We start from the raw sequence: 22,238 nt of genomic DNA, 5'->3' as shown, positions 1-22,238 counted from the left end.
TGTCATGGAAGAGTAAAAAACAGTTCATTGTGTCTAGATCCTCTTCTGAGGCAAAATATAAAGTCATGGCTCAAGCTAGCTGTGAAGCTCAATGGCTCAAATTACTTTTGACAGATTTTTCTATTGATCACTCTAGTAGCATTCTCCTGTACCGTGACAACAAATCAGCCATGCACATTGTCAATAACCTTGTCTTTCATAAGCGAATTAAGTATATCGAAATTGACTGTCATGTTGTTCAGGAAAGAGTTCAATCTAGCCTCATACATTTGCTACCTATTTCTTCTACCTCCCAAATAGCTAACATTCTGACCAAGGGTTTATCTCCCAAATGTTTCAGAATCATCATTCCAAGCTTGACATGCTTGATATACACAAACATACACGTTGGATAGCCAACTCAACAACAAACTCATGTTGGCTAACTCTAGTTAATATACTTGTATAAATAGACTTTTTTATTCTTAGATTAATTTTTTGAGATTTCAATTTCTCAAGCAATATTTTTTCTCAAATCAATAAACAAAAATTCTCTCTTTCTGCAAAGTTAGTTGTTCTTTCTTTCTTCATACATTGAGCATAATATCTTTTACGGTTTGAACGCCAGTCTGGTATGCTACTTTCCGTTGCTGTAAATCCTTAGCGTGGAATCCAGTTTATTTCAATTTCAATCTATGATCTGAGTCTTCCTTAGATGACAAGTCTCGCGTTGATGGGTTAATAATAAATTCAATATACGAACAAGAGAATCATGACTCGTGAGTCTATACAGCCAACAGTTTTTTAGACAAATATATCATTTAAGGTTCAGCTAACTTCCTCAGACTCTTGAATCAACCACACTCAAATTCGAATAGTCTTAATTTGAACCTTCATTTCAATCTACTTCAGACAATCTAGTAACACCATGCAACTAAAAGATTTATTTCTGTTAGATTAGCAAGACATCATGCAACTAAAAGATAAAAATATAATCACCTTTTCCACATTGATACATCGGAAGATTTCCTAATACAATGTTTCTCACCATATCTTCGTTTAGAATTACAGACCATCCTATAGAATATGGACAGCAGAAATTAGCATTTACCCACCTTACTAAGCTTTTCATCTCAAAAACTAAGTTCCTTAGAATGAACCAAGAGCCTAAGAAAATACCAATAATATATCACTCTACATATTCAAACTGTTATTTCCTCTTGCAATTATGCTCACATATACAACATACTGCAGAGAAGACAGAACTACCTAAAAATAATTGTAAGCACATGCTATTGCTTTTCAAAAGCACCTATTCCGTGATTACAATATACAATTTGAGCCTCACCTAAGCAAAAGACCAATATTGGCATCGTGCCGATATTATTCCACTATCTTGCTGGCTGGTATTAAGTCCTGTCTCTGTACATAAGCAGAGGGAAACCATCCAGCATTGCCTTTGCATTCTCCTTCAGACCATCCATTGGGATCAACCTGAAAATGTAACAACCAAAAGGAAAATACAAATACGGCTCAAATCAGTTAATCCGTTATTGGCAAAAAAGATTATAGCATATGGTCCCATAAAAACATTATGACATTTTTCTAAATATTAAATCAACAGTGGCACTAGTAGGAAAATGCACACTAACCATAAACTTCAGCACAGTAATATGTTAAGGGGACAAAGGTGTCGATTATTTGCATGTTATCAAGATAATGACTACGCAGTGAAAGATCTCAATATTTAAACTATCTGTTTCATATGTTGAAGTAACAGATAAATGGGTATTAGAGCAGATGAAGGTACGAAAACCAAATAAAAAATTAACTCCAAAAGATGATTCATTTACTGTCATTCAAGGAAGGGTGCAGGCTAAATGTTATCTTGGGATAAAATTTTTGTGCAAGTGAATTTTGATTTAATTTTAATCACATCTCCATTTTACGGTTTTTACCCCTCTTCTTCTGCATCACAGGACTAGTGCTTTTATGAATTACAACTCCAACCAATGACCCATAATTATGAACACCAACAAGTCCATCTTTAGTTCTTTAAACAAGCAAAAATTAAGCTTTGAAAGAATCAATTTATCTGGAATGCAAGTGATGCTGCATCATAAATAGCTGAACAGTCCTTAAAGAAATACCTGACGAACTACAACAAAATCATCAATTGATAAGCTTAACTCCCCCTCAGCTTGAGCATCAAATGGATGTATGACCTACAAGACAAATGATGATGAACATGAATCAGTTTAGGAGATTGAGGTTAATGGAAGATTTTCCAACAAATTTTGGCTTCTATCAAATGATAAGATTTTTTTCTCTGGTACACAGATTTGTCAATGTTTTGTGTATGTACATGAATACATGATTTCTAATCATTCACTATTTTACACATTATATTTTCTGTAGACCCTTTGTTGAGCAAATTTTCAGTACTTCTGTAGTCACCACTCTCTTGCAATTATTTTTCCTTACACAGCAGTTTCTGTTTATTTTCATTTTAGAAAAAATAAATAAATTATGGTAAAAAATAACCGTACATGCCAGGTGTCTTACTTTAAAGCAGAGGAAGTACATACCGCAATAGTACTAAAAAAATTCCCCCCCTTTGTAATAAAATATATGACAATACAATAATGAAAAGAATTAGATAAGATTTCATTTGCACAAAAGCAAAGCTAAATTATCTGTATAGGCTTCATCTTGAGCAATTAAGATTGTAATGAAGGAGCTTGTGAATGGCACAAGCACCTTACTAGTATATGTAATCAAGGAGCTCAAGATTTATTCATTTGTTCATACGTGACTTACCTTTGCAAAAAAGTATGTGCCTGTTTGACTGTTGTGTTTATAATCTAAGCCATTTGAATTAGTATTCTCATCTACAGGTTGATTATATCCATCACTTGGCAGTGGAAATGATGTAGACTCTTTCGGTTGTCTCTCCTCAATGATCTAATTCAAATAACATCCAATTTAATGTACAGGTTATTAATTTGATCAGTGACAAAAAAAAAAATATGGTCACAATATTATGACAGAAGCCAATTAGTAGAATGGAGTCAATGGACACAGGAACTAGTAACTATTCTTCTGATTTGAAGGAAGTATCAGGCTACATGGTCACTAACCTCACCATATAGTTTCTCTAGAATAACAAGGACATGCTGATGATAGGCTCTCTCAGCATCCACCTGCCAATAAGGGGACAAATGAAAAAAGAAAGCAAAGGTTTAGGGGAGGAGGATTTTCACAAGGCTCAAGAACCATACAAAATATAACTACAAAATGAAAATATTTCTATTTTATCCACACAAGTTCTGCAGCCTAATGGAGAAGAATTGACTGCAGACAGTATGTGATCAATAGAAGCATGTGAATCTTCTTTTCTTTTATAATCTCCGTATCCGTATTGGAAACAATTTGGTCAATGACAAACAAGGGCAGCCCAGTGATACAAGATTCCCACGTAGTGGGGTCTGTGGACAATTGATATACGCAGCCTTATCCCCATAAGTAGAGAGATAATTTATAGGATTTAAACCCATGTGACCTAGAGGTCATGGCATGACCTCCAGGTCAGAAAGCTTGCACTAAGAGCCCTCTGGTCAATGACAAGAAAAAAAATGTAACATAATTTGACCAACAACTTTTGGTACATGTAAGGGCATCACTGGTATGAACAAGAAATCATGATATCTTCAAATCTTTAATAGTTAACACCATTCAGATGTTGGAAATATAACAATAGTAATACGTTAATACTATGTTTTGATGTAAACCAGTAGTCAGGCACATAAAAGTCAAATTAGCAATCATATAGGCAAGATATTACTTCCACGAGGAACCTAGCAATACCATTGTACGGAGGCTTTGGAGAGTTATCTGTTGCTGTTGTTCTTCAACGGACAACATAGCAGCTGTTGCTTCTCTACCAAGTGCCACCAATGCAGATTTAAGTTCTTTCAACCTTGTTTCTGCATTTTGAAGCCTCATGGAACTCTCTGCAGAAACAGAAGAATCCCTCAACTTTGATCGACGCCTCAAAACTTCAGCAGCCTGATGAGAAGATATCTATGATAAATACCATGCATAGTACACCACCATATGCATGCTATTGTGGCAGTAAATTATTACCTGGCCTTCTACTTCTTGACGAAGTTTGTCATAGCGGTGAGTGAGGTGTCGTGCATCCTCTAAAGGAGCTCCTGTTATCTGTGCCCGCAGTGGCTCAGAGATCTATACAAAACCTGAAGCAGAATTAGAAACATAAAGATTGGGGGGAGAGGACATGATTGGAAGTCTCCATGTTTGTTTTCCATATTTGAATAGAAAGGAAGAGTCAAAATATTGGGAAATAACACAACTGAAGTAAAAGACAAAAAGTTTGTCTTACAAAACAGTCGCTAAGTAATAGTTCCAAAGAACTAGGACTTCCCTTAAGTAGCACTAGTAAGTAAATAATTTCCAGAAGTTATCTAAGCAAATAGTTCCAAAAAAATAGGGCTTTTTATTTCCTATCAAGCAAAAGAACTGATATCCTAATATACATATGAAGAAGCAAGTTAATGCCTCTCGATTAGTACTTGATCAAGTTGAATTTTCCAAAACCATGTGCATGTGTTGGTCAAAAACTCATTGCAGCAAGGCTACTACCAGTAAATCAGGTAGGCATAATGCCATTATAAAGAAAATTAATTTGCACATATTAATATATATACTTCACAAAATGAACTCTTAAAGACTATCTATACTTGAGAGCCAAAAATATTACCTGATCACCTAAAATCCCAAGTAAAGTCTCCCTCTCGCTTTCCAATACATCATACGAGTTACCAAATTGAAGAGAAGCCCTTGCAAGGGGGTAACTACTTCCTTGATTCTCAGTCCCGTACTTACTGCAGTCCTTAGCCAACTTCCTCACTGAATTATAGAGAAAAAATATATCAATCTTTCAACCTTGAGGCATATACCAAAATGACAGCAACACAAAAGGCCAAAAGCAAAAGTCACCTATCTCCATCTGCTTGGAACTAACAGAGATGAATCCTTCGATAGCACGAACAATATGCCGCTGAAAATGCTGCAAGCAACACACTGGTTAAAAACATGACCAAACAAAGCTTCCTCAACCGATTAAATCAATGTCAATTTGTCAACTGCCAAAAGACACAGGGAGTGAAAACACCTTAGCTGTCTTTGTAGAAGTGTATAACTTTCTAAGATGCTGATGGCATTCAATTTCAGATTCATCAGTCATGAGCGGTTCACTGCTAATTTGGCCCAACTGTCTAAGTATGGCCTGCAAAGCATCAACGTTATGATACAATACAAGACCAAAATCAAACAAATAAAACCACCAAATTGACCCAATAAATAAATACATAATTAAAATAAACCACTAGCAACACTTAATATTTATCGAATTGATGTTATGATCCCATGCTACAGAAGCAGTTTTAACCTAAATAGTAAATACTAAGAGCACCCAATTGGACAAAAAAGCTTTCCATCAAAGAAGAAGAAGAATAGGAATGATGACCTGCTGTTGCTTAGCGACTTGCTCCCTTAATTTGCTAGCTTGCTTGCGTATAGCATCCATTATTCTACTTTTCACAATAAAAACAGTTACTTCGTTGGAGTCCAAAGAGGGAATGATGAGAAAAATATAGTGCTGGGTTGAGGCAGAAAAGCAAGGCACGGTGGGAAATAAGATGATTGAATGGATTGATTATATTACCTGTACGTAACTGGCTGGGTCTTTCCAGAGAGAGAGAGAGAGAGAGAGAGAGAGGTTTGGAATAGTTAGAAGAGAACAGAACGGAACATAGAAATTATAATAATAATTGAGTTGAGTTGAATGAATGAGTACTGAAAGTGAAAACTGAATCATACTGTAAGACAGAGCTGAGAGAAAATCTTGGTCTTAGGGGAAAAAGCCTCTTTTTAGGATTTCCACCGCACACCCGGACACGCGCTTGACTTTGGACATACACATGAAAATATTTTTCGTTTGGGTTAAAATACGTGTTTGGTGGCTACAGTTCACATTTATTTATAAATGAATTCTTGTAGTTAAAAAATATTTTTTTAATTTTATATATTTTAATCTAATATTATTAAAATAAATGCTAACGTGACTGTATAACACTAATTTAATAAATAATCATTTTTATTAAAGTCATTATAATAGTAATAATTAAAATGTAATAAAATATTTATATAAAAATTGAAATATAAATTATTTTAAATATATAAATAATTTTTAAATGAAACTAAATATGTATTTTAATTATTTTTATTTCAAATTTTAATTATAAAAATAATTTAAATAAAAGAATTTTTTTTACATGAGAACAAAAATTAATCTAAACTGCACAAAAGAGTGGGATTTCTTCGGTTTCTAATTTTTTTGGTTAACGATTTTTTAACATTTTGAATTTTTGGACTAATTTTGTGATTTAGAACAGAGTGAATGGATTGTTGAACAATTTTTATATGTATAATCTATCAAGAATTCCTACAGCCTACATTCGGCGGGCTAATAATGTCCACTCCATACAACGGGTTTATCTTTATCCGCAAATATTTACAGATCCTAGTTAAAAAAATTAAACAATGACGATGTTTTATCCTGCCAAGGTTACATAAATCACACCGTACTATTGACCATCGTTAAAACTAAATTTTTAGAGATATTCATTAAAATTCAAAAAATTACTGTAGGAGTATTTTAAATACAAATATAAATTTTAAAAAATAAAACACTTAAAATAACAAAAATAACAATGTTGTTATATCAATAAAATAACAATGTTGTTATATCAATAAAATAACAAAACTACAGTTAAATTTACTTTTACATACTTAAACTTTTTTTTTTCAATTTATATGTACAAACACCCACGTACCTTGATACTCATCCAGGCCCTGTATTTTTACCTGCAATACTTGTGGATAGCAAATATCCTCGGATGTAAATGAGTTTTCCATCCCTATCTCGGATCAACGTTTTTTTTTTTTCGGTCAACAGGATCAACGTTTATGTTGCTCCTTTTGAAATAAAAGAAAAGTGAACTTTCTTCATCCCCGATCAGGAAGTGTAAAAGACGCTGCAAAGAACAAATACACAGTGACCTAAAAAAAGGTAACGAAAAAATAAAACGCTATAACACAACCTGAGAAGTGAGAACCAATGTCATCAGATGAATTCTTTTATGGAAACATATATTACAAAAATAAAAAACAAGAATCACTTGCAAGAGTGGGCCATCTGAACTTGTACATACTCATATACACTTAAATTGGAGTGAACAAATGTAACAAAGATTACAAAGGCTAGCAAAAAGAAAAGGGAAAAAGAAGAAAAAACAGGAGGAAGAGTGGAACCACGATCGATCCAGTAACACATGCAACTCTATTCACGAAGACAAAGAAATGTATGAACATGTCCAATGATGACATGTGATGGAGAACCACAACTTCTATCGATAAGTGGTGTAGTGAAGGACCTCTCATCATCAATTTCAGTTAAGAATGAATGCAACTGAGAAGGAAAGTAAGCCTGCTGATTCTGTCTCTTTCATTGCTTCTGACTTGCAAGTCATTTGCAGTGACGTGGATGCAAATACAACATACGTTTAGTTTGTCATTGCAAGCTTTTTAATCCGAGTTGGAGTCATAGAAGTCACTAGGACATGGAGTTACGACCTCTGGCTCAAGCAGCTGGACCACTCGGTGCATAGTGGGTCGATCCTCTGGACTTGAGGAAACACACTGAATAGCCACAGAGAGCAAGGCATCAAGGCTCTCCATCTGCACTCGCTCACATAGAGGGTCAACAATTTCCCTCGGCCTATTTTCGGTAATTAGAAAATTCAACTGCGACGATGGCAAATATGTGGTATTAGAATGCTGATCCAATTCCCATTAGAATGACAACTAAGACAAGATTGGCTTGTAAAATAATGACTTACCAACTACACAATTTATGTATGTACTAAAACAAGATGGGATTTGGAAATAGCCGTATAGTGTGGAGTGATAGCTGTTGATCGGAAAATTAGCAGTTGATATTGTGGTAAACGACAGGCACATATACAGCAAATTATGAAGTTATTCAAATCATAACTACTGATTTTCCAATCAAAGACTATCACACTGCACTTTAGCATCTATTGGTCGGATGCATTTTGGAAGAGCTAAATCCAACAAGATGACAATTAATTTCAATTATTTTACCAAGTAAAACCCACTGACCCCCACTCAATGCTGATTATAGTGTTAACCATAAGGAAGCCCATTATATAAAATAAGGTGATGTAATCTTTAAGATAACAAAAGATACTTCAATGAGTATTTATATTAAAAATGTTTAGTTATTTAAAAAAAAAAACTAAAAAAGAGATCATAATTCATATTAAAATATAATATTTAGGTGAACTACATACCCAACCGACAATATTGAGACCCTTTTCAATGAATGATGCATCTGTTGGTCGCTTTCCACTCAGCACTTCAAGTGTCAGCACACCAAAGCTATACACATCAGTCTTCTCAGTTGCTCTCCCACTTTGCATATACTCTGCCATGAAGTAACAGAGGCTTGCTCAGACAACAATTAGTTAAAATCTAAAACCAATCAAATATCCAAATTTCAGCACACCCCAAATATAACCAGCCCTTTCAATGTCACAAAATTGTCAAGCTGAACTCATCTATTGATTATTAGCAGCTCCTTTACTCCATGTTAAGAAAAATAATAAAGATTTTAATCATATTCAGCCATTTTCCTCGTTCCTTTGGTTGGTTTGGCAACATTTGTCCTCTCTCCCTCTCTCTCTCTAATGGCCAGAAGAAAGACCAATACTGCTGCATTTACTCACACAATCAGTCAAGTAGAATTTCACAAGCATTTACTACAGAGAGATATTTCCTGAGTTATGTCATAAGAGCTGCTATATCTTCCTCGCGCACAATAAAGACATCAAAACAAGAGATAAAAGAGTTAACACAGTAAAAATCCATGCAGTCTAAAGACCACCTAGTGACTAGTTTATAGATACCCTTGACAACAAAAGAACTTCATTAATAGTTCAAATGCTAAATACCATCAACCATGCTCCAGCCAACTATCTATGTGGCCAATATCATTCATTCTACATTGCTTACCTGGAGCTAGATAACCAAATGTTCCAGCAACAATAGTGGTGATGTGAGATTCTTCATCCTCCAGTAGTTTAGCAAGTCCAAAATCAGAGACCCGAGCATCCAAGTTTCCATCAAGCAAAATGTTGCTTGATTTTATGTCTCGATGTATAATCCTAGGGGAACAGTCATGATGCAAGTATGCAAGCCCTTTTGCAGCTCCCACAATTATATTCAAGCGTGCATCCCAGTCTAGTGGCTCAGATTTTTCTGTGCAATGCATCACAAACATCATCATGCCCCCCGAAAAAGACTTAAGCAAAGATACAATACAGTGAAGATTTAAATTTGAAAAGGGTGACTGATGTTGTGAAAAGATTATAATTGAGATTGCTACATAACATCCCCCTCAACTTATTAGAATCTATATGACAATTCAGCCAATGAACAAAACTTTAGGAATATATCCAATTAAACAAAAATAAAAAATAATGCATCGTGTTGGCAACCAAAGGAAATAAAGTTGAACAAGATTTAAGACTTTTACAAATTTACAATTAGGAAAAAACAAAACTTCTTTATAAATGAATGGACATGTTGATAAAGGTTCAGATTAGCTGGTAGGATAAAGGTTGCTATTGTGTAATAATGATTACCCATAACAAAGCATTTATTTATATCATATTGTCATGACCTATTTTGAGAGTTACCAAGGGTTCTTTAATTAAGAGTTGGTTGGTTTACGAGGAGAACCAAATGATAATTACCACATGAAATATTGACCCTTTAATTATCACATGCCCCACCTTAAAAAGCCCACACTTGTAGTTGTACCAAAAATACAGCTGTTTCTTACATTGATATGATAATCAAAATATTGTAAGTATTTGAACTGGGATCTTACCATGAAGAGCTTCATCAAGACTACCACCAGGTAGGTAGTCATATATTAACAACTTTGATGCAGGTGAATTGCAATATCCTCGTAAATTCACTAGATAACGGTGTTTAATGCTACCAAGAATTTCAAGTTCTCTCTCAAAAAATCTATCAAACCCCTCATTCAATTTTACAATCCTTTTCAAAGCAAATTCATTCCCATCATCCATAGTAAGCTTGTAAACAGTTCCGAATCCCCCTATCCCTATTATGTGTTCCTCATTCAAAGACTCCAGTTTCTTAATAATGTCTTTTGAAGAATATGGTAGGTCTCCATGAAACATAACAATTGATGCACCTACAAGACAAGACATTATTCAGACATTAATTTTCAAGGATTTTTCATTGAATAATAAAGTAGAAAAAAGATAATACAAATAGGTCCATATGCTAGCTACAGAGAGATAAGGAGCACACCTGAACCAACATCCATTGCCAGACTTATTCTGTCATTTTTACCAAACTTTTTATAAAGAAAACAACCCCAGAAGCACATGAGTGCCACCAAAAGTAGTGCACCCACAGTTGCTGATGCACTAATGAGCAGCCGGCCAGAATATTTCTTTTTTCCAAATTGATTCTGGTCTATAAAGAGTAAACAATAAAAGTCAAAACAGTATTGGAGACGATGTGATTCAATTGACTGTACTACATACAGAACTGTCAAAACTATTGTCGTGAAAACAAATATTGAGTCAATGAGTCCATTTAGGGCTGTGCCAACCTATCAAAACTCAAAAGTGAGACATACGGACCAGTTTGCTAGGATTAATAAGAAATAATCAAAAAATGAAAAAGAATCTTGAGTAAATATTACAAAAGTTATAGCTTCATTGAAAAAAGAGAAAGTGTTTTTTAACTAAATTTCTTATTCCATCATAATAGCTCCACAATTTTGTCTTTATTTAGGATTTCTTTGATATGATGCCCCAGGTTTCTTTCAAGTAATTTCTGTTCAAGGTGAGTGGAATCGCAAGGCCTTACTGTAGTGATGTAGATTTTTGAATTTTGAGGTTGATTAATTGAGGCAGAAAATTTCTTGTCTTCATCAAATTAATCATGCATAACATAGATAACAAAAAAGTAAATCTAAAAGGAAAATTGAAGAACTTAATTTAGTCAGTGTAATGGCGAAAGATGCAATCTGCCATTCTTTACATAAAACATATGCTAAGTACTGTATCCACTTTAATATCAAATTTGCAATCTAGCACACCAAATTGGTTATTTAAAAAGGTAAATGTATTCTTGATTTTATTTTATTTCATTGTTTGGGAATGGAGGGGGTTAATTTCAATGCCTTTGGTGGCATTCAACACAATCAAAATGACCCTTGTCCTCTCTCCCAAGCCCAGTTAATATATAAACAAAAGTATGGCCCAGTACCACATACAAAGTCACTCTCAAGTGCTTGAAAAACATGCAGCCGAGTGAAGCCTGATCATACAAAATCAACTTGACACCACTCAGAGTTATGAATTACAGAAAAAGACCATAAATAAATCGCAAGTGTATTGTCAAATTCAGTTAAAATAAAATATCGATTTGGATTTTTATTTTATTTTTATTTTTGAGAGGGTTGGGAGCTTGTTAGCTACAATTTAGGTAATTCATTAACTATATATTAGAATTGTTCCCAATTTCTTTTGATCTACTTCTAACCATGCATGCTTATACCTGTTGAACTGTTTGTTTTCTTCATTTATTCAGTTTTTTAAGTCAGATATTTTTAATATCCCACCAAACGGAACTTTGAGTGCAAAAAAAGTTTATCAGCATTCTATACTGATTGACTTATGCATTACCAAAGAATCAAATGCCAATACTTTCCATATTCTCTATTGATTGCAATCTGAATTAGATCTTATTAAAAGTCCCCAGATTGTTGCAATGACTCTACCTTCATTTAGTTGACAACATAGGGCCAGGATTGAGTTATTAACAAAAAGGACATTTGGTACCACACTACCACCCTTACACCCTCCAAGAAAGGATTTCCACTTTTCATTTTAACTCCATCTAACTAAAAGCAGTTGACAACTCAAGTTGCCACCTTTCTCAAACATATTGTGCCAGAATATATCTATAAAGTCAAAGGCTTATGTGTTAAACTTAAAATATTTTATATATAAAGACAATGCATCACTAAAACAAAGAAACAGAAGGGAGCTTGAAATAAGGTTAACTGAGCTATTAAGCACTAGTTTCAGAAGCACACAGCTTACCAGAGGAAGTAGATTGAGTATTTGTCTCAGGCGAACCATCATCTTTACATGTTGAATTGATTTTCACTCCACACAAACCACGATTTCCAACAAAGCTGCAACAAGGAAAATTTGTCTCAATATTGAAAAGTAAATTTAGTTCCTTAGAGGTACACCACTACATTAGGAGAGTCTAATAGTGGATCACATAGGATAAAAATAAATTATTTACAACATAATTATTCACAATATTTATGTCAAGACTGATAAAAATATCAACTGGCATAACAAAATAAAATTATCATAAAACAAGACAAAGTTAATGCATAGGCATATAAAATATTAATTTATGCCTACAAATATCCGTGTGCATGGGTAACAAGTAACAATTAGGGATTAGAATATCAAAACACAGATGGATTTCAACATAACAATACACCAAATATCAAATGCCATAATTGTAGTGAAGGCACTGCAGGACTTTTGCTTCATTTATATGATGCAAATCTTGTCATACCGTTGTGCAGTAGATGCAAATAGCTTGATATCTCATTAAATACAATATTTTATAGAATCAACTCAAAATAAGCTCTTTTCAACTTATTGGAATAAGTTGAAAAGATCAAATTTATGCCAAAAGCCTTAATGTGATAAAAGTTTATTGAATAAGTGCTTAATATTAGTTATACACTTATACTTATATTAGTATTTATCTATTCACACACTAGTTAATCTTAATTGTTCTAAAAACACCAAAACTCTTCATTACTCAAAAGAAAAAACTCTATAATGCATATAACTCTGAAAAAATCATATTCCCATCAGCACTTAGCCTACAGAACATCTATAAATAGAAAAGGTCATACTTACGAGCTTCCAGTAAAGTTGGCAAGGACACCATCAGAAGGGATCGGTCCGACCAGAAAATTGGTTGATAAATTGCTTCGTAAACATAACCAAAAATGGTAAAAAGATTCAATTTTTTAAAAAATAAAATAACAAATTAAATAAAAATGTACATAAAAAAAGAAGAATCAAGGCAGAGAAGAAAAGTCTACATACAAATTTTTGAGATTATACAACTTCCCAAGTGATGCAGGAATATTCCCACTGAGGGAATTGCTTGATATATCCCTGTAAAAATAGGGAGATAGGTTGATGAATATGATCTCTGTATGACCAGAACTATCTAATTTGAAATTCTTAAAAAAAATAGAAATGCCACCAAATCAAATAACAACAGCATACAAGTACTACACTCATCTCTAAAGTAGCTGACACGTGCATGCATGAATATACCCACCACTCACTCATGAACACCAGACAAATTATGTTTAATAGTCCATTTCTTTCCTCTTTTTATCTCAGAGGGCACTTTCAGGTCATTTATTCTTCAAACGAAAACAGAATGAATGTGCACTAAAATATTCATAGAGTTTAATCAACACCCAAATAATTAAATAAAAACAAAAAGAGAAGCATAAACTAAAAGAGAAACTCACAAATTTTGAAGCAATGAAAGGTTTCCTATTTCACTTGGAATCATTCCACTAAGGTAATTACCCTGTAAGAATCTGCACAACGAAAATTAGCAATTATTACCAAGTAGAAAAATAGAACATTGGATTTACCCAACATAAACCCAAACATAAAGAACAAGATCTAGTAGTCATAACTTATATCTTCAGTTAGTGTCTCATATATCTTCACATTCAGAATGTGCAATAAATTAAAGTTGACATAAGTGGGATTATGTTGTAAATTTGTATTATCTTAATATCATCATCAACTAAGATAAATGCAGACAATTTTCCAAGTTAAATAGAAAAAAAAAAATATATGGAAGAGAACTTGGCAAATGAACCAAAGCTAATACATACATTCCTTCCAATTCAGTGCAATTTCCCAGTTCTGATGGAATTGTCCCATAGAAGTTGTTGTTATGAAGAGCACTACAATAATACATTTTCATTAAATAAGCAATTATGTAAAAGTATCAAATAACTGGGAAAAAAAATATACGCAATCAAAATTTTAAAAATACATACAGAACCCTCAGATTCTCTAGCTTCCCAAGGTCAGGTGATATAGACCCACTTAACTTATGGTGAGATAGACTCCTAAAATATCACCAATGAAAGCAAAGTTAGATAAAGAATCCAGACATAACTGCCAGCAAGTCTCCTGTTATGTCTTGATAAAGTACCATTTTCTAAAATTAAGAAATTTTGTAGCAGATTATTACACAAATGCAATCTTTCAAGGAAATCTACACCTAAAAACAGAGGATCATATCCTGCTTTAATGAAAGCCCTAACCTAATACAAAACCCATGAATGAAAAGGTGACAGGAGGGATTAACTCTCTAGGGTGGAAGAAATTTAAGTCAAGCATTGAGCTATTAAAAATAATAGACAAACAATAAAAACTGAAAACAGCCAAATGTTCAATGAGAAATTTACAATCACTAGCAGCAAGAATTAGCCAATACATTTGTTTACCAAATCTACAGTCTAAATCAGAATAGAAGTGTTTCAGACGCTGTAAAAAATTACAATGAAGCTTTGTCTAAGATTGGTTTGCCGTATCTATTAGCACGAAACTAACAAAATAAAATCTATTGCCCTCTAAATAATAGATGTGACCATATTACATCAGTCAATCCAACACTTTCATCTCTAGAAAACTGTATCTTACAGTAAGTGCTAGACAAGAAATGTCATATGACTGTTATAGAAACTCACAGATGTGTTACACTCTTGGTTTTTGGATCACACTTCACTCCTTTCCATTTACATGGGTCAGGATCCTCTGGCCTCCACTGTAACAGGATACCGTCAGAACTAACAACTGCTGTCCTAAAGCTGAGAAGTACCTCACCTACACATGTGAGAGAATACAATATGCCATCAACATGATTATGCACAAGAAAAGGAATCTACCTGATGAAACTAGTTAAATGCTAATTTCAATTAAGTCCCATGAGAGAACAAATGCATGCAAGTAAGATGATAAAGTTCTACAGTAGAATTTGTAAAATTTTGATTTAGTTCAAAGAAATTATTATGGAAGTATAAAAAAAAATATACGTTTGTTTTCTATAAATATTTTCATAATAAAATATGCCCATATTTTGGTCAGTGTAATATAAATATGAAATTTGATATTATTAAATGCAGGGTTAAATCCTTACCAACAATAGCCTCTAAAGTAATAAGTTTAAGAGAAGCATAACAAATATATATGATCATACCATCAGGACTGATTGCTTCACTTTGATTGATTACAATGTGTATCAGCAGAATGTAAAGAAGCCACGGCCATTGCCATTTCAAGCGACAAATGCCCATAGCAACACTGTTCAATAATAATACGGCTAATAACAGTCATCTGAGAAAGCAGTATCTAAAATGTCTCTCTCCACCATGTAGTTATCTAGTTAGTACGAACATCAGCAGTGCAGACAGATGTATACACTCCCTGCAACCAAAAAGAAAACATTGGTGAAATTACAGCAAACAATAATCACGGTGATTAAAAATTTATCAAAGAAATTACCGTAGACAAGAGGCAAATTTTATTTAGGAATTTAGGCATATCAGTCTTTCACACGACACTTAACAACGGGGAACACATATAACCTCAACAAGTAATGAAAACACGAAATAAGTTTCCTATATTTTAGTTTAAGAGTATGCATACGGCCAAAACTAAAAATGCACAACAAACCATTTTGAATGACGCATCTTCACGGCTTGCAATGACAGAATACGAGGGAATGCTTCAACCTGAGTTACAAAATTTTCAAGATGAAACACACAAACACGTCTCTATCTAAATAGGGAAAGAATCGAAAGCAGCAGATAAGCACACTAGGTAAACAGGTAGAACAGCTCCGTACACAGTAGACTAGAGATAAATTCAGCATTTCAAATCAAAAGCATTAAATGCGGAAACAAGAAATCAAAGTTAATAAATCCGCAACCAGAATTACACGAACAGCGATGGTGAATTTTAGTATTCGGAAAATGGAGGAAGCGGAGAGAAAATTGCACGCGCACTGACCTGGATTTCGATCTGAGATGCGAAAGTGAGAGAGAAATGCAGGTTGAACTGTAAAGGAATAAGAAGAAAATAAGTTAAAATAAAACCCTGTCTCACTCTCACTGCCTTGTGTTGAGTTTGCTGTGCCTGAGATTTCTGTGATTCCAAAGAGCGAGTGCGAGTGTGTGCGTGTGCGTGAGTGTGAGTGAAAGTGTTAATAGAAGCTACTCGCTATGCTCGTGAATTAAAGGGGAACCAATTAGAGCAAGGCTGTTCGGCACGTGAGAACATCGACACACCGTACGTGCGACCGACGCCTTCGCTCCACACCCCGTACAACTCATTAAAATGACGCCTGTAGCTTATATTGCATTACGTTACAACACTTATCCCAACTCTTTCTCTCAAAAAAGAAAAACAGAAAAAGAAAATTCCAAGTTATTTATTTATTTTAGATAAAAATAAAAACAGACTGTGAAATTGAAAATAGTAACATTGATAAAAAGAGCAAGTATTACCAGAATAGTATAATGTATTCCTTTTCTAGCCTTATTTTGTAAAACGTGTCCAATTATTTTATTTTATTTTGGCACGTATACGCTTCCCATTCATGCTTATTCACACACATTGCATCAAAAATTAATTAAACTCTAAAGTTGTTAGTTAGACTAACAAAAACAGATTGTAACGCCCATTAGCACACTATTTAAAAATATTTTTATATATTGTCACGTCAATTCATATTAATCGTGCTATAAAAATATTAAATTCGATTACTCAAACCCACCTGTTAATTGTGGTATAATTTAGGCTGGATAGGTCGAGTATATCAACTCGTATCATCTCTACACAAGGTTGATTTTAAACAACTAAAAATAATATTTTTTATTTAAAAAATAATTGCCTCTGATACTTTTATATTTATAATATGAAAAGCGTTAATATCAATTTTTAAGATTATATTTAAGTAAATAATAAGAGCAAGATTTAACTAAAATAAATAAATATTTATCACACTTTTTAATTTTAACGTAGTAAATATTTTTAAAAAGAAAATACTGTGCTTAAACACAATCTTAAATATTGAAGTTAACTAAATTCTTATAATATAATAAAAAGCATTTAGTAAAACTTGCTTCTTTTATATGCTGAAACCTATTCTCAAGATTGAAATAAAATTGATATATATATTCACATTGTTTTAAGTTTATGTATTTCTACCATGCGCATTTACTTTTATTATACATATACAGTAGAATTTTTGCAATTAAACAAAATGGAGATAAGCTTCCATGTCCATAAACTATCTAAGCATACATGTAAATTATTTTACTTAAAATATTTTTTATAAACTTTGAAAAAATTTAAACATTAGTTGAAACAAGCTTGTACCAACTCAATTCCTTGTTTACGTGATTTATCATTTGTTAGTTGCTCATGGATGTCCATTTCGCATGGGACCTCTTGATACTACATTGGCTATACTCTATAGGGTTTTTTTAAAAAAATAATGAAAGGCTTCTTGAGACACATTTTTATATTCTTTAATAATATAAAAAATTAGAATAAATAATATATTTAAAAAATATTTTATCAAACTCAATAATATTAAGTAATCCACGTATTATTGTTGTTGTGAATTGTATGATTTGTCTAAAACACTGCTGAGTTCTGGTTATGAAAAAGACTATTATTTTCTTTGGAAATGAAGGTTTTATAATTTATTATAGTGCGATTACATGCGATTTGCATACCAATGTAAAATTTAAAAAATAATTAACTACTTATTATATTAGTTGACTTTACCATGTGAAAATTATTGTATATTAATAACTAACAATTACAAGACAAATGTATTAGTTAAAAGTTAACAATAAGAATAAAAAAATAAAGCTATTTAATAAGAATTGAATTTGGTTCAAATACAATTTTGAATAGATTAATTTATGTAATACAAATATTTTATATAAGAGAATGATCTTCTTATACTAGTATAAATTTAAAAGCTTTTATATTTGATCTGAATTTTTTATTTAATTTACATTTAACGGCTAGTAAAATAATAAATTATAACCCGTTAGATATAAATTAAATGAAAGGTTCAAATTGAGTGTAAAAATTTTTAGATTTATACTGACATGCAAATATCTACCCTTTTTAAATATATAGCTATTCACATAGTGAAAAATAATTCTGATCACTTCCATGTCAATATATATGTAGAATAAAAATCCTTATAAGCTTCTTCACCTCTTTGATTTAATAATAATCATTAAGCTATCGTCATTCAAGTGCAACCTTGAATGTCCTTAAACACATCAAACTATCTATTAATAAATTTTAGCTTCAACTTCAATATATGGTTTCTTACGTGTGTCTCAATTCACCCAAAGGTGTGATTTGTGAACTGATCTTATATAACTCACTTTACATATCAAACTAGTGTTAAGTGTCTATTTTGTATAAATTCTGTTAAGTATTTAGGCACTTAAAAATTTGATTTAAATGGAAATTTTGTTTTTAACCCCTTTTTCTTTAAGAAATTAAAAAGATATGTAAATACCATATTTTATTGAGAGTTGTTGGATTTTGGAACCAATTTCTGTTATTTTGACCTTGCAAGACTTAGAAAGATTTTTGGAAGATTTGAAGTCCTTCAACCGCTCAGCTTGTGGGAAAGCGCTATGCAGACTGGAGACAGTTAGCAAGATTTGAAAGCATGTCTCAATTGCTTAGCTGTTATATAGGTATTGAGCAAATTTGTTTCAAAGATGATGGAGGTCTTGGCCTTCAAAGCGCCTAGCGCTTGTTCAGGTAATCAGCGGTTTAGATTTCTTAACCATAAAAGAATCTCTCAACTGCTCAGTCATTCCCCAAGAGCTGAGCGGTTTACTCTCTCTCCAAATAGTATAAATAAAAAACAGAGACAAAACAGAAGTGGCAAAGGGAGAAAGAAAAAAGAGAAAAACACAAACAGAGGTCGAGAAACTTGGTTTTTAGCCAAGGATGAGGGAGATTCATCATTTTAACTCTTCTACTCCATTCTCTTTTATATTTTGGAATTGTCACTCATCACCATGAGTAACTAAATCACCTTTTTGTTGAGATTAAATATAATCCATCAAACTCTCTTGTATTCTTTTTTTATTATATTTATGATATCTATTATTCAGTGTTAGTGATTGTGATTCTGCTCTTAATGTTTTAGATGAACTGGTCACTCATCTTTTGATTTTTTACTTTGATTTGGAGCTATTAATTAGTTAGTTTTTGAACTTAATGCAAGGATCATGATTTAATAAACTAAGGAATCGTTGTTGGATTATAATTTTTAGTAACTCTAAATGCAAAAGATTGATTTAGAGTAGTTTAAGAGAATTCAATAGCATTAATTACAAGAATCATATTTATATGACATTAGAAATCAATTAAGTTAAATAAATGAAATTTAATCTTAACAGTCTCTCTCTTGTTGTTTCTTAATTTTATTTACATTGTTAAATTTTATTTAATTTATGTTTTAAATTTATGAATATCAAAATGTATATATATAATGTATATAGTTATTTTTTCAAACTTTAAATAGAATATTAACATATATTATTATCTTACAAGTCCTTATAATTTAATAACCTTTATTTTATTTTTACTATAATAGACTTATTCTGCTTGTGATACGTTAAAAATTGCCTTAATAGCTAGTCAATATAATTGCTTCATTATCAACCCAAGTCAAAATCACATTAAATACCCACCAACATATATAATCTGAAACCATCACATAAACCAACTAGATAAAATAAAGACAAGACTCCTTTCAAGTGTAAATGCTTATGATTTAAGTCATAGTTTTCTGAATTTCTCTAAAATTATGCAAGAATATTGTGTCTTATTAACAGTTTGAACAATAGAATCTTGGAACTCTGATTTTCACAAACAATAACAAAAAGTAATTTGGAGAAAATAATTCCTTGCCTTTGTTTATTGCGAAAGCCTTTTATGCTTTTGGCATGATTGATGTGAAAGGAGAATAGAATAAACTACCCTTTCATACGCGCGTGTATATATATAAAAATTATGTAATTTTTTAATTCATCATTTGACTTTTTAAATCTTATGATTATAGAAGTTATGTATGATTATATAATTTAAATTATCTAATATTTATATAATATTTTTACCTTTGTTGTTCTAATTGTATCTTGCAACAACAACTATCAAAACTAGACAAAGTAAAAAGTTGTTTCATGACTCTATTTGTATTTTGATTCGAAATAATTATTACATTAAAAGTTTTATTCTATTTTAAATTACTTATCACTTTGAAAATTAAAAATAGTAAACATTAATCTTCTAAGTTTAATGTTTTCATAAATTAAAATAATTAAGAGTGGGAATGACGGAATGTAATATAAACACAAACTATTCTAAAAATTAAAAAAAAATCAATAACATTTCATTTGAAAAACAAACATTAATTAGTTTAAAACGAAAAGGGATAATCAATAATAGACAATATATATTAAAAAAATTTATGGACAGTGAACGTGACAGGAAAATAAAGGAAAACATCATCATAATTCATCATATATAATGTTGCAACAAGAGATTCTACACATTGGAGCATACAAGCAATACATTTGGACAAAAATAAATAAATAAATAAAGAACACAGTAGCAAAGCAACAGATGATGATTGATGAGACAGTGGTTGAACACTTGAGATAGTCAAATATGTCGGCATTTACTTCTACGAAGGAGGGGTCACCGGACAGACAGACGGTGTAGGCATTTCTCAATATTCCCTTAATGATAGCTACAAATTAGAGTTTGTAAATATTTTTTGAACTCTCTCAATCTGTCAGGTTAACTTGTTTAATCTAATAATTTGTATTTTTTTTAAGGAGTTACATGTAATTCACCCACACAACTTGCATAATTTTTGAGTTTGTGAAGAGTTGGGTTGACCAAATAGTTAATTTCTAATTTTAATTTTTTAAAAGGGCCTAATTCAAGCTCAATTTTTACTATTTTTAATATATATTTATTTATAGCCTTATATATCGTCTAATTTGCTTTTAAAATATATGTTTTATCTTATTTTTATATATTATTTTACCTGTTAACCTGCATCAGAAAAAGTTAACTTTCCCAACCCAATTCTTAAAATAAACTAATCTATAGTTAAGTTCTTTTTGTAGTTGAGTGAGAACGAGGGGTCAATCTACTTTTACATCTCAGCACTATCTATTCATACATTTTTTATGCTTTTTTGGTTCAATAGTTGTTAAAGAAGTGTTTGAAATGATTTATAGAGAATTTATAAAAATAATTTATATATTTTAAGTTTTTTAATTTATTTTAATACTTTTTTAGCGTAATTTAATAAAATAAGTTTTTTTTAATTATAATCAAATTTGTAGGAAAAAACTCTCCAAAGGCGGGCCAATCCACTTTTATATCTCAAGAAAAAGTGAGTTAAGCACTATAAACTCATGCATTTTGATGTTTTTCTGCTCCAACCATTGCCAAAGAGACGTGTAAAAGAATTTATAGAGTTTATATACAATTTATATTTTTTTAATAAAATATTTTTTACTTATTCTAATAATTTTTTTGTATAATTTATTAAAATAAGATAAACTATTATATAAAAAGAGTATATTAAATAAATGTTTAATTATGTCATTTTCTCAAACACGTCTTATATTACTATTTATATGTCATTCAATGTGGCTTTTCTTTTAAGACGTATATATGATCAATTTAGCAACTAGTGTATTTAATAATATAAGATTACTGCTTATTTAAGAATTTTTATATATTTTTTCTATATTAGAATTTATATTTTTTTATCAATAAGATAATTAAATTATTTGATAAAAAAAATTAAGAGAGTCTAAGGCTTCGTATATA

At 31.7% G+C, this 22,238-nt stretch overlaps 2 protein-coding genes across 7 annotated transcripts; both read right to left on the bottom strand.

Annotated features, from left to right (window-relative positions):
* Positions 1-964: 964 nt before the first annotated feature.
* Positions 965-5,982, bottom strand: LOC113868634 (SH3 domain-containing protein 2). 3 transcript variants are annotated; one of them, XM_027504401.1, is made up of 12 exons: positions 5,884-5,982; positions 5,729-5,748; positions 5,531-5,594; positions 5,177-5,290; positions 5,002-5,071; positions 4,763-4,911; positions 4,126-4,227; positions 3,847-4,047; positions 3,120-3,182; positions 2,800-2,943; positions 2,130-2,204; positions 965-1,473 (listed from the first exon to the last, which is right to left on the bottom strand). In XM_027504401.1, the coding sequence occupies exons 3-12, from the start codon at positions 5,588-5,590 to the stop codon at positions 1,363-1,365; spliced, it is 1,089 nt and encodes a 362-aa protein (XP_027360202.1). In that variant the 5' UTR covers positions 5,591-5,594; positions 5,729-5,748; positions 5,884-5,982; the 3' UTR covers positions 965-1,362. The 3 variants fall into 3 exon arrangements, with proteins under 3 accessions (XP_027360202.1, XP_027360201.1, XP_027360203.1); XM_027504400.1 differs by lacking the exon at positions 5,884-5,982 and having other exon boundaries at positions 5,729-5,848; XM_027504402.1 differs by lacking the exons at positions 3,120-3,182; positions 5,884-5,982 and having other exon boundaries at positions 5,729-5,848.
* A 1,147-nt stretch (positions 5,983-7,129) lies between these two features.
* LOC113868633 (LRR receptor-like serine/threonine-protein kinase FEI 1) lies at positions 7,130-16,511 on the bottom strand. 4 transcript variants are annotated; one of them, XM_027504398.1, is made up of 15 exons: positions 16,344-16,510; positions 16,008-16,066; positions 15,532-15,758; positions 15,023-15,158; positions 14,327-14,398; positions 14,159-14,230; positions 13,781-13,852; positions 13,341-13,412; positions 13,149-13,220; positions 12,300-12,394; positions 10,492-10,659; positions 10,040-10,372; positions 9,160-9,405; positions 8,439-8,572; positions 7,130-7,869 (listed from the first exon to the last, which is right to left on the bottom strand). In XM_027504398.1, exons 3-15 carry the CDS (start codon positions 15,626-15,628, stop codon positions 7,651-7,653), a joined length of 1,788 nt encoding a protein of 595 aa, XP_027360199.1. In that variant the 5' UTR covers positions 15,629-15,758; positions 16,008-16,066; positions 16,344-16,510; the 3' UTR covers positions 7,130-7,650. The 4 variants fall into 4 exon arrangements, 3 of the variants coding, with proteins under 3 accessions (XP_027360199.1, XP_027360198.1, XP_027360200.1); XR_003505403.1 differs by having other exon boundaries at positions 7,257-7,869; positions 8,439-8,856; positions 16,344-16,511; XM_027504397.1 differs by lacking the exon at positions 16,008-16,066 and having other exon boundaries at positions 7,178-7,869; positions 16,344-16,466.
* Between the last annotated feature and the right edge of the window lie 5,727 nt (positions 16,512-22,238).

Source organism: Abrus precatorius, unplaced genomic scaffold (genome assembly GCF_003935025.1).
Source record: "Abrus precatorius isolate BTA unplaced genomic scaffold, Abrus_2018 Scaffold6, whole genome shotgun sequence".
In the NCBI taxonomy this organism is placed as follows: Eukaryota; Viridiplantae; Streptophyta; class Magnoliopsida; order Fabales; family Fabaceae; genus Abrus; species Abrus precatorius.
This window is presented reverse-complemented; position numbering and strand designations above follow the sequence as displayed.